At 45.6% G+C, this 12709-nt stretch overlaps 1 protein-coding gene across 3 annotated transcripts in view; it reads right to left on the bottom strand.

Annotated features, from left to right (window-relative positions):
* The window catches only part of pcdh10a (protocadherin 10a), a 26806-nt gene extending 19970 nt beyond the window's left edge, over positions 1–6836 (bottom strand). For all 3 annotated transcript variants that reach the window (XR_004897139.1, XM_031293599.2, XM_031293600.2), the window contains exons 1-3: positions 3672–6836; positions 2374–2432; positions 1331–1437 (exon numbers count right to left, since the gene is read on the bottom strand). Coding sequence is in view for 2 of the 3 variants with exons in the window: in XM_031293599.2 (XP_031149459.1) it covers positions 1331–1437; positions 2374–2432; positions 3672–6218 (2713 nt within the window). In the remaining variant the exon portion in view is untranslated. The remainder of the gene's footprint in view (positions 1–1330; positions 1438–2373; positions 2433–3671) is intronic.
* Positions 6837–12709: the final 5873 nt, after the last annotated feature.

Below are 12709 nucleotides of genomic sequence, written 5' to 3'. Positions count from 1 at the left end.
GCTTCACTTGAAACCTAAATTCTTCTAGTTTCTGAAAATGTGCTTGATTAGCATGTGATTAAAACACAACATACACCACAGCAGTGGAAAATCATGCGATTAATCGTGATTAAATACTTGAGTCGATTGACAGCCCTAATGATTATTAATTATCATTTTTAGTCTTGATTAAAAAAAGGATTTTTCCCACTTCTCAGCATTTCAGTCTCGCACAGACTGCCCTTCCCCACCCGTTTCATCAGCGAGGGCCAGGCGGCGGCCCTGCCACTGCTGCATATTGGCTATCTATTTGGGCTCAGTTCATTAATAATGTCAAACACTGTGGCGCATGATGAGGACCATTGGCTATCCTACAACACCTATCTGATTTGTTCTATTTGTATTCCCATCACTGGTATGATATTTGGCAGGCTCCGGTCTAGACAGGGGTCTCACACAAGCCGTGTGGAACAATCCCTCAGAAGGAAAGGGCAATTCAATATGAAATGAGATTTTCTATTGCTCCACTTTCTACCTGACTCCACTTTGATCAATAAACAGGTACTTACCTAATAGAACTTTAGAGAGAACAAGGGGAGGCTTATGATAAGACCTAAAGCCTTGTCTTAAAAAGCTACTGCACTGGAGAATGTAGGAGAGAGAGAGAGAGAGAGAGAGAGAGAGATAAAGAGACAGTGTGAAGGGAAATGTTCCCTAAGTCCAACATTTTGTTTGCCTTGACTTATGCCAAAGCTACAAGTAGGCCAGCAAAAAAAACAAAGAATGCAAAAGCTGCTAATGCCCCCGATCAGCTGAATCTACATCCAATAAAGGCAGTGCAATACGCCGACTGCGAGGCTGATTGAAATGCATCTTATTATATTAATTTAGCCCCCATGCCTTATCCTTTCACTTGAGTGAACCTATTGATTTGTGCCACTGAAGCACTAAAGGCCTTGAACTGCCTCGCTGCGAGTCGCAGTCCTTTCAGCACCACTCGGTGTTGGAAAGAGAGACGGAGAGCCACGAGAGGCGAAGAAAGAAGAGAGATTTACCCAAATATTCCTCCCTTTCACCCGGGTGTGAAACACAATCAGCACCTCTGGGGGACGGCTCATGCCAGCCAGCCAGCCAGAGCTTGGGCCTTCGCACACTCTCTCAAATTAAGGAAATTAAAAGTCACTGGTCCGCACCAACGATTCCGCATTATCCCATTCACTATCGCAAACAGAGTATGGAAACAGAGGTTTGTGTGTGTGTGTGTGTGTGTGTGTGTGTGTGTGTGTGTGTGTGTGTGTGTGTGAGCACTGAAATTACAGTGTAATTATGTGATGTGGTGATGTGGACTCACCGGCCGAATGACCCCGGTTAGTGGCATCATGGTCACTGTCGCCCTGTTCGCTGTCGCCATGACCACTGTCTTTGGAGCTGACGATGTCGGCCTCTTGGAAAGCCGAACTGCGAAAAAGGCGGAGAAGGTGAGAGGGAGAATGCAGACAGCCGTGTCAGAGAACAGAGAAAAAAATATATAATGGAGGGTTCAGAGAGAGAGAGGGAAGAGGAGATACGACATTAAGAAAGTAGACGAAGAGGAGAGGATGATTAAATGAGGGGGCAGACAGAAAGAAAGAGAGGGAGAATCAGAAATCAACACTGCGTTAATACAGTCACGGTGGCCGTCAAGAGGCTAAATTGGATGTCACACATGGCATGTAATGAAATCCAGCATTAGAGCTGTAATAGGCGCTGCTCTGTCAGTTATGGGATGGGCGCCAAATTGAAGATGAACGTTATGGATACATTGGGAACCGTGTAGCCTCTCAAAGCCACAATTAACGTTGCGGAATGTCCGGGACTCACACTGATGGATGTAATCTTCAATTTTATAGATGTGTGAATTGCCTCGGTGAATGGTATGTGGCTCACTAGGTTTTGCACATTGGTAATAATATGGTGTGTGTGTGTGTGTGTGTGTGTGTGTGTGTGGGTGGGTGTGTTGTAGTCAAGACCACCTAAGCCAAGACCAAATCATCACCAAGACCAGAGTGTACCGAGACAAGACCAAGACTTTGAGGGTTTGAGACTAAGTCAAGACCAAGACCAAACTTGTGTTAGACAGCCAGAACAGGGGGTGGGGGGGTTTCGGTAACAAATTTTAAATTATATATAAGTCAAGTTATTGGTTGCATTTGCAAGTTTGAACACATCCCTGCAATCCCTGCAGTTGTGGTCTTGACATGGTCTTGAAATAAAATCCTGAGTCCTCTTCATCCGAGACAAAGAAGAGGCCGAGTTAAAATGCGGTCGATTCCGAGACCAAGACCGATCTTGAGTACTACAACACTGGTGCGTGTGTGTGCGTGTGCGTGTGCGTGTGTGTGCTTTTGACTCTACCTGTTGACACGTCTGGGTCTGTCCACCAGATAGCTGAGTTCTGCTCGTTGGTGTTTTGTCTAGAAAAGCCCACAGAAAAACACATTTGATCACGTTTAACGCTAAATAGACACATTCAAAATAACATAAGGAACTTTATTCTAGATAATAGGAACATAAGTGATCACATATTCATACATTGGTTGTTGACATGTAACTGAGTGAGTGAGTGAGTGAGTGAGTGAGGCGAGAGGAGACAGGAGCAGGGGAGAGTGGGTTAGGGAAGCGATTGAATGCGTAAATGATTGAGCCGCCCGATGCTGAAACTGAACAACCTTTGTTCACGGTGCTGCCGTGCTGGGTCGTGCACAGAATACTTAACGCACAGCAAAGGCAAGGCTGTGACTAGCTGTCTGGCTCCACTCCAGCCACACCGCAATCAACAAAAAGCCCCAAACTCCACAGCTCCCCCCCGCGCAGAATGCACAGGCTGAACTAAAACAGGGCCGTGGAGCCACTCGTCTTCTACTTTTTTTCGGTCATATTTGCCACCCAAACTTTATAACCCAATACGGATATATATAGTTTTTTCACTCAACTATAAAAATGCCTGTGCTTAAGGAGGGCCAGTTACTGAAAGTTGCTGATGTAACCAAACTATCTTCCACAAACAGAGATGCTCTCTTAGTGGGATTTTTCTTCAAAATGTCTGATACAATTCTGTGTTTTCCCTTCACTGCAGTTATACAAGTAAATGATTTGATAAGAGCCACACCTTATTTTGCAGGTAACCCAAACTTTTAAAACCCTGCTGATTTTGAAATCAATTCTTAACAAAAACTGCATGCGTGCATGTGAATATCTTAATATATGGTGAGGTCAGGTGAGATGTGATAGCACCAAACACGTTATAAAAATAAAACTCTTCCAAATTTGTGGTATGACTGAAAAATGATAAGCAGTCATGCCCAAAGTCTAAATCTCTGTCTGTTGCGCGCAATCTAAAGGTTGGTCTGCAGCCTGTGATCTGATAGCACTCCATTGCGAATAAAACTAAAAGGCCACATGAGATTTAACAATTGACATGTCCAATCACCATACACGCTTGACAATGAATAAAGGCCACTGAGCAGAACCAGCCAAGCCAATAAAGCAGATACCGCTTCCATCTGAGTGGATAACATATTTTGACATGAGGCAGACACAGCTGTTGATATCTGGGGGATCTTTTTAAAAAATGAGGTTAAACTCGTTTTTTTAAAATCACGCTTTTGTGCACTTTGTAATACAACTGAACAGCTCACCCAGGCTTCTCTTACCTCATTAGAAAGAATACTGCCGTTGGATATGATGTCCGGTTGTTGGTCACTGTAACCCGTGACTATGGCGCCGCAGGGGTTGGCGTGATCCGTGTCCGTTCCGCGGGAGGGGCTGCACGGCTTCAGGAACATCAGATCCGTCTTGGCGGACTCCGGCGTCAGACACACCTGGTAGCAGTAGGAGTTCTGGTTCTGGTGGTGGTGGGAGCCGAAGCCCCCTCCCACGCCGCCCACCCCGGACTCCTCCACGGGCACCTGGCCTACGGGCCCGACCCCTGACGTCACGTTGGTGCTCTGAACCAACATAATGTCGGACTTGCTCAGCTTCTTCTGCTTGCGCCCGCGGGCCTGCCGGCTGCAGCACGCGCTGCAACACAGGCAGCAGTCGCCGGCCATCAGGCACGTGTACAGGTTGAGCTTCTTGTCCTTCTGGCAGCGCACGGCCAGCACGATCATGGCCAGCAGGAAGACGAAGGACACGGAGCCCAGGGCGATGATGAGGATCAGGGTCAGATCCAGGGAGGTCTCCTTGGCCTTAGAGGCCGAGCCTCGGTCCCCGCTGCGGCCTTCCACCACGCTGTCCACCAACACCACGCTCACGCTCGCGGAGGAGGAGAGTGGGGGCTGCCCGTGGTCCCGCACCTCGATCAGCAGGTCGTAGTAACCCTGCGGGTCCCGCTTGGGAGAGATCCTGCGGGCTGTCCTCAGCTCCCCCGTGCGCCAGTCCATGCGGAACATCCCCATCTCGTTGCCCCGCAGGATGCTGTACGAGAGCCGTGCGTTCTCGCCGTCGTCCGCGTCCATGGCTACGATGCGCGTCACAAGGTACCCGGGCTCCGCGGAGCGCGGCAGGTGCTCTTTGGCTGTGCCGTTCTTACCGATTGGGGCTATCACGGCGGGGGCGTTGTCGTTTTGGTCCACTATGATGACATTTACGGTGGCGTTGGAGAAGAGCTCGGCGGCGCCAGAGTCTTTAGCCTGGACCATGAAGCTGAACTCCTTCAGCTGCTCGTAATCAAAAGAGCGCAGCGCGTAAAGGTAGCCTGTGTCCTGGTTTATGGACACATAGGTGTCCACAGACATGCCCTGTATGTCGCACTCCAATATGGAGTAGGTAATAAGAGCGTTTTGTCCCATGTCAGGGTCCAGAGCGCTTACAGCGTGAATGAACGCGCCGGGCACGTTATTCTCAGTCACATACACATCATAAACAGCCTGCGTAAAGCGCGGCGCGTTGTCGTTTTCGTCGGACACGTGCACTTTGATGGACTTGCTGGTGGCGAGCGACGGCTGGCCCTTATCTTTGGCCACCACGGTGACAGTGTAGGAGTCCGTGTTCTCCCTGTCCAGCGGGCCGTCCGTCACGATGGTGTAGTAGTTTTTAAACGAGGACTTGAGCTTGAAAGGGACGTCTCCTAATATCTCGCAGCTTATGTGTCCATTGTCGCCAGCGTCCCGGTCCGAGACGCTGAAAAGTGCGATCACGGTGCCCGGGGCGTCCTGCTCGCTCACGGACTCGGTCACAGTGCTGAAACCGATCTCCGGCGTGTTGTCGTTCACGTCTGTGAGTTTGACCAGCACTTTGCAGTGCGCTGGAACCGCGTTAGCCCCCAGATCTTTAGCCTGGACGTAAAGCTGATGCGTGTTGCTCTCCTCATAGTCCACCTCCCCCGCCACCTCTATCCTACCTGTCCGGGCATCGATGTTGAATAAGTCCTTTATCCGCGGGGCGTTGTGGCTGCTGAACGAATAAACTATTTCCCCGTTTTGTCCCTCGTCAACGTCCGTGGCGTTGAGCTGGATGACCAGAGTGCCAACGGGAGAGTTTTCCCGCAGGCTGACAGAGTACACGGACTGGTCAAAGGTGGGCGCGTTGTCATTCGAGTCCAGAACTTTAACGACCAGGAGAGCCGTCCCGGTGCGCTGCGGGATGCCCCCGTCCACAGCCGTCAACACGTAGCGGTGCACCGCCTGCTGCTCCCTGTCCAGAGGCTTCTCCAGCACCAGCTCCGCGAACTTGTTCCCGTCGCTCTGCGTCTGCACGTCAAGGTAGAAGTAGTTATTATTCGTTATGGCGTATGTGCTGAGCGCGTTCGTGCCCACGTCCGGGTCGAAGGCGTTCTCCACCGGGAAACGGGTCCCGGGGATGGCGCTCTCCGATATCTCCACGGAAATGTCAGTCTCGGGGAAGCTGGGCGGATTGTCGTTGATATCCATCACTTCTATCTCCACGCGAAAGAGCTCCAGCGGGTTCTCCAAAAACACCTCCAGGTGCAATAGGCACGGGGTGCTCTGCTTGCAGATTTCTTCCCGGTCGATTTTCTCCTTCACCACGAGCGCGCCGTTCTCTAAGTTCACCTCCAGATACGGTGTCCGGGAACTAGGCACCGTCTGGAAGCGGCGAGCGGAAAGTTTGGTAATGTCCAGCCCCAAATCCTCTGCGATATTCCCAACCACGGAGCCAGGTTCCTGCTCCTCTGGCACGGAGTAGTGTAGCTGAGAGACAGCTCCATCCAGGATGGAGAGCAGGAAAATGAACCAAATCATCTCCTCTCCCTCTCACAAAAGTGCACTTCAAGACGGGGATTGGGGAGTGGGGGAAGAAAAAATAAGTATTATTCCCTTTCCTTACAAGAAATGAGCATTTCCCATTGCCTCTGTCCGTAAAAAGGCAGTGAAATAAACAGCAACAATACTGCCCGATTGTGAAATTCCTCTCCTCTGCCTCGGGTCAGTGGAACATTGTGTCGTTTCAGCTGTGAGAAGCACAGCCATTTGATCCGAGCTTCTCTGTTTTTTAATCAATTCTGCACCGGTCTGTCAGTTTTGGCGTCAGCGCAAAACATAGCAGACTGGAGCCAGGACGCATAGCCAACACTCCCTGTGCACAGAACAGACAGCCCCTTTCTTCACACAAAGTCACAAAACAACACGGAATTCCACACGAGAAGGAAAAAAGAAGAAAACAAAAAAGTCCTATTTACGCACCGCCGGAATCTACAACAAACGCAACTTCTACTAAATAATAAAAAAGGACTGGCGAATAACAGGACTTTCTGTCTCTCTATCTCTCTGTGGGAGGATGTAATCACTGCGCCTAAGCGCTCAAAGCGGATGATGCTTTCAGCTCGGCTTCTGTTAGGCGAGTGCGAGCGGCGGGGTTGGTTTTGCGCACAGCTCCTTTCGCACCAGCCAATGATATTCTCAAACAGCGTGTGTAATGGCACCTGATTGGGGCTCCGCGACGCCAGCCAGAGCGCACATCGAGCCCTCATAACAAAACCAGTGAAGTGCCGCTGCGATCCTCTCTCTTCTCCTCTTCTCCCCTCTCTCCTCCAGGCCCAGCCTCACTTGTAGCAGGGAAATTGAACGTTTTACACATTCAGTGAATTAAGAAAGTCGTATAATAGTGGGTGACAGTTGGCATCGGCTGGGCTCTGTGCAGATAAGATTGCAGCTGCCACGGGAGTGCTGGCATTACTGAAATGTTTTAATTGGGTAAAAACTGCCTTTATTCATTATAATCATGCAATCATCATCTACTCATATCATTATTATTTATTTTTTTAAACTTTTCTTTCCCCCAAATGTTGTGACATAATGGCTCTCACTTTGCTAATTAGAGCCACGGCCCTTTATAAGGTTGCCCTTGACGCAATTATTTCAACAGTTTGGTATTAAATCTTCGCTCTGATACCAATGCATGAGTCAGAATGTTGCAGGGATGCCCACAGCCAAAGACCACCGTGCAAAGAGCCTGCGCAAGTGAAGATAGCTAGTGACGCAACAACCCCACTGTGCCATGGCCATCCCCCCTCTCTCTCTCTCTCTCTCTCTCTCTCTCTCTCTCTCTCTCTGAACACATAGGAACAATGGGGCATTTAAAATCAAGTAATATCTCCCGTGTTGTTTGGAAGTGAGCATCAGTTTGATCCAAGGTTCCATCAGAGCAGGATCACACATGACTTACTTTATTTCAGTGTAATGAAGCGTCATCCTTCCAGTCCTACCGTGTTGCTAATAGCCTGGAGTCTATTAGTTCCCCTATCTTCCCATTCGTATCATTAACCCCCTCACATGCTGGCCTTAACTGTAGTGCAGTTGCATCATGCGCTAATTTAATTCATAAAGCATAAATTAAATATGCAAATGGAAATAGTTGTAAGGGGAGACACAAATAGTTGGGGGTCTAACTCCTTGCACTTCCATTTCGGAGGATGATGACAAAAAGATGAAAACGAGTGTAATTGAAGCTAATTAGCACATGTCTCTAATTCCAGCTGTAATAGACAGAGCGCAACAGTGTGCGGCCGTAATGCAAAGCGACGTGCCCATTGTGCAGTGGATTAAACGGCGAGCGACTCGCGATTCTTGATCTCGCCATACAAGTCAGAAGAAACAAAAGAGGAGACGTTAGATGCATTTGCAGCCATGTCTGAGCCGGAGCTGTGTGACTGAATCGAGCTGACACTGAAGTCGGATCTCAGAACAGAGCGCCCCTTCTCTCTCTCTCTCTCTCTCTCTCTCTCTCTCTCTCTCTCTCTGTCAGGGTGTTGCAGAGACCAACGTCGCCCCCTCGCGTCTGCCCGCTTTCTCATTTTTTTCTCTCTCAAATACCTGGAGATCTAGAGGGACCACTGTCACCTAGATACTGGTTGCCACTTACCAGGGCAGGAGCTTATTCCATAGGTAGAAATAGCTGAAAAACACAACATATTTAATAGGTGAACTGCATTTTAGTATTTGTTTCGGTACTTTTTGTCCATCTATGCATTAAGTTGCTTCTTCCACCACTGTACTTAGACAAGCATGACATGTTAAAAGAGACACAATCCTATTTTAACAACAGAAATAAAATGCAATTATTAATTTAAAAAAAATATCACTTTTATTGAGGTTACATAAGTTGTAGGTACATATGTATTTATTTCAATACATGTCTTATATATAAGATATATACATCTCATATGTGTACATATATTCTTATTCTGTTTATACTTTTAATTTGCATTCATATACATTTTTTTTATTTTATAGATTTATATTATTTTATTTCTGTGGTGACATTGTTGTCAGCTGTTTAATTTCGTTCTGTGTGCACAACCTCTGACACTAATTACATGCTAATTAGTGTCAGTGGTAGGACTGTGGCAAACAATTAAGCCTCCACACTGTGACAGTTATTAGCTAAAGCATTTGTGCTTGCTACTCCTAAACTGTAGTTGTACTTGTTTTGTGGAAATCCATTTTTTGCACATATATTGTTAAAAAAAAAGGCCCTGCACTAGCCTACAAGTCGCTGGCCTGCTCAGATTGATCTCTTTGGGAGCTCCGCTGGGAATTATGTCACCAAGCTCTTTGTACAAACAGCCTTTTTCCCCCCAGCAGAAATGTTGAGTTGTAATAGTAGAAACACCGGTGTTGCTAATAACATTAACAATGTCTCGCTGACAGTGTGGCAGGGATCTGGCGCTGTGAAATATGAAGCAGGTTAATGGAATTCATTGTTAATTCTATTACCTACACCTGTTTTTGTGAAAAAAAGGCCTATAAGAATAATAAAGGTGTCATATTTCCCAGGTAGAGTGAAGGACATGTCAATCAACAGCAGTCTGTACACAGTCCTGAGAGGACATCTAATCAACAGAAATATGTGGAAACATCTGTGTGGGTGTACCACGGCTGTGCAGGGATTTTAAGACTTCCAGTTTCTCTCAGTATGTAAAAAAATAAAAAAGATCTGTTAACAGATCGTCACTGAAACAGACACTTATATTAGCAAATAATCACCATTATTTATATCTGAAACACAGAAATCCATTGAAATGTTACAAAATACACATGTATGTATGCTTACTTGCTGAGAGTTAGGTGAGAAGATTGACACCACCCTCGTCCTCAATAAAAATGAAGCTACAGCCAGGAGCCAGTTAGCTTAGCTTAATTAGCATTAAGGAATTGGGAGGAAACAATCTGCCTACAAGCACATGAAAATAGACCTTTTTCACAGCAGGCATTGACAGTGTCCCTGGAACTAGTTCACCTAAATGGAATGTAGCCGTCTTTTAAAACCAACAAGTACACCTGTGCTTTTATTGCTATGACAAAAAAATGGCTGCTGTGAAAGAAGGTCCATTAGTGAGCTTTATAGGTGCCAAAATGTGTCCCCCTGTTTTTAGTCTTTATGCTAAGCTACGCTAACCAGCTGCTGGCTGTAGATTCATATTTAACAGACAGATATTAGAGATAGCAGTTAAGCGTATTTTCCAAAAAAAAATGTTGAGCTATTCCCATATTGTAAAAATTTTGATTTTCATGTATTTTTTGTTCATAAAGCAAGTCGAGGTGCTATATAAAAACTGTAAAAGTATCAAAAGGCTTAATCTACAGAGAAATGCACACAGCCCGTATTCAGAACCAGTGTCTTTGAACAAGCCATCAGTACTTCTGTATGGTAGTGATGTCACAGCTATACTATATATAGGTAGAAGGTGCAGCTACAGTGCCGTACAGTCATTCCCCGGCTGCCTGAGTCTCAGAGAATGCAGATGTGGTGGACTCGGAAACACTGACCAATAAGAGCAGACTTGGCTTTTTCAGGCAGGGGGCTTAAAGAGACAGGTGCTAAAACGGAGCGTTTCAGACAGAGGGTGAATACAGGTATATTCAGACAGACAAAAATAATGTTTTTTTTTTTTTTTATATTAAAGCATGTAAACATGTTCTAGTAGAAGCCCAAAATACAAGTATGAACCCTGAAAATGAGCATAATATGGAACTTTTAAAGGGCCTTACGACTTCACATGTTGTACAAAATTGATGTTAGCATAAGAAATATATATTTCACACAAAGGGCTTGGTTAGCTGCATTTGGCTCCACTTCATTCCTGGTTCTGTTCTTATGAGCAAGAGCAACATCAGGGGTCATTCTCCTTTAACTGTTGCTGCATTTATAATTTAGTAGCTCCCAAATGACAAATGGGACATAATTTTTGACAAATGATGTCATAACCGGCCTTGATGTGAGGGGCTAACAGACTAAGGCTGGTCTGTAGGTAAAAGCTCAGAAGGCCATTAAAATTTCATAATATGAACAAAAAGGCAATTAAGATATCATTAAGAGGGTTAGCACCCAAAGGCTATACCTCAAGCCAATTACTGTGCCCTTCGATAGGCCTGCACCTAGCTGCTGCTTACAAACTGCACTTTGGAGACCGCAATAGAACTGAGTTGTGGCCCAATGACAAACTAGTAAATGGGAGGTATAGACCCTCTCAATATGTCAACAGGAATCCTTTGTTGTTTGAATTTAAGCACACAATCACTGCTCAGGAAAATTAGTCCAAGCCTGGTTTAAATGTACTCTTGGTGATCAGTACAGAAAGAAAACAACCTTATTAATTTCTGTGATGTTAGCTCATTGGCTCACTGAAGCCCCAGGGTCGTAAATGCTGGGGAAACTGTAAAAGGGAACAAAATAGGTCAATAAGCAAACAATGTAAATGTGGACAGAGTCAGTCCCTCTTATTGTTGCAATAATCAAAGTTGAGAAGAAAACAGATCAATACACAGAAAATGCAATTTCCTGTTAATATCTACCCCATTCCTGCTCGATTCAGCCATCTCAATGGGCTGTAAAGACAAATGTGCAAACAGTTGGGATGCAGTTGTGCAATAAAAGTACAATGTATTCACCCTTTAACCCCAAGTGAGTGGTCAGCCTCATCCGTACCATGTGGGCTCCTGTAATTGCTTCAGCCTTGCAAGTACAGTGGGATGTGAGGCGGTCGAGAGACCATGTACAAAATGGATGGCTATGCCCTCAGCCCAAAGTGACTGTGTGTGTGATCAGTGTCTGTCCCAGACAGCTGAAGGGTGACTCCTTGCCCTGATGGCCATTACTCAGTCTGATGGATGGAGAGATAGTGGAGGAAGTGGTGGGGAGAAACAGCAAGGGGTGGTAGGAAGGAAGGAGGGAGAGATTGGGCTCAAAGGAGGCAGTGGACAGTAGATTATGGCAGGAGGAGCAAGAGAGCGTGAGGGAACGCCAGTATGGATGGAGTAGTAGGGGCCTCTGGAGGTTAAGGTGTTAAAGTGAGATGAGGGGAGGTGGAGAAAAAGAAGGGTGGAGAGATGGTGATCTGGGATCTGGGCTTGACAGCTGTGAATGGCCCTGATAAGGAATGGAAGAGGAAGAAGAGGGGGAAGAGAAGAAGATGAAGCTGATGCTACTTTAGGTAATTGGTTTATTTTCACAGGGAGAATCCATCCCCATTTCTGTAAATACATCAGTAACTGTCAGTGAGATCATTTTCAACTCTTGCATCTTGGCACGATGCTAAAAAACATTTAAAAAAACAGTCCAGTATCATAGCTGGTGTCATTTAAAGCTATTGTTATACCATATATAAATACACTTGATTTGATTTCATTAAAAAGCAATGCAGAACACAAACCTTATACTATATAAACAAGCAAATACAGATGGCATGCACAATAAAACAAGTGCAAGCAGTGAGATACGATTGTTTATGGCAATTCAGTCACAAAATTAAATAAAATAATAATAATGACTTTATATGTATGGCACCTTTCATACAGGACATGCACCAGAAAGTGATTTACAATAAGGAAATTGCATTGCCTAGAATGAACATGAACACAGGGATAGAATGCCATAATGAATGGAAAATTAAACACGCTTAATAATAGTAAAAATAGGATGACAATAGAGTACATAGAATGCATAACATACGATGGAAAGTAAAACCCACTGACAAATAATAAAAAAAAAAAAAAAAATTAAAATCAGTGGCCATATTTGCTGCATCAGTGGTGATTTGAATTTTTAAGAGGAAAACTCAGGAAGTATTTTGCCCCGAGTGTACCCTTTACAATAGGCGCCAATGTCTCTGAGGCGATAAATAAACACAACAGAATCTATTTTTCCCAATGGACACAGTCTCACCACCGATCTGGATTACAACAAAATATCATTTTCCAGCTCCTTTAGAATGTCTTCACTAGGGTGTAACCTT

Source organism: Sander lucioperca, chromosome 4 (genome assembly GCF_008315115.2).
Source record: "Sander lucioperca isolate FBNREF2018 chromosome 4, SLUC_FBN_1.2, whole genome shotgun sequence".
In the NCBI taxonomy this organism is placed as follows: Eukaryota; Metazoa; Chordata; class Actinopteri; order Perciformes; family Percidae; genus Sander; species Sander lucioperca.
The sequence above is the reverse complement of the archived record's forward strand: the minus strand, read 5'-3'. Positions and strand labels throughout refer to the sequence as shown.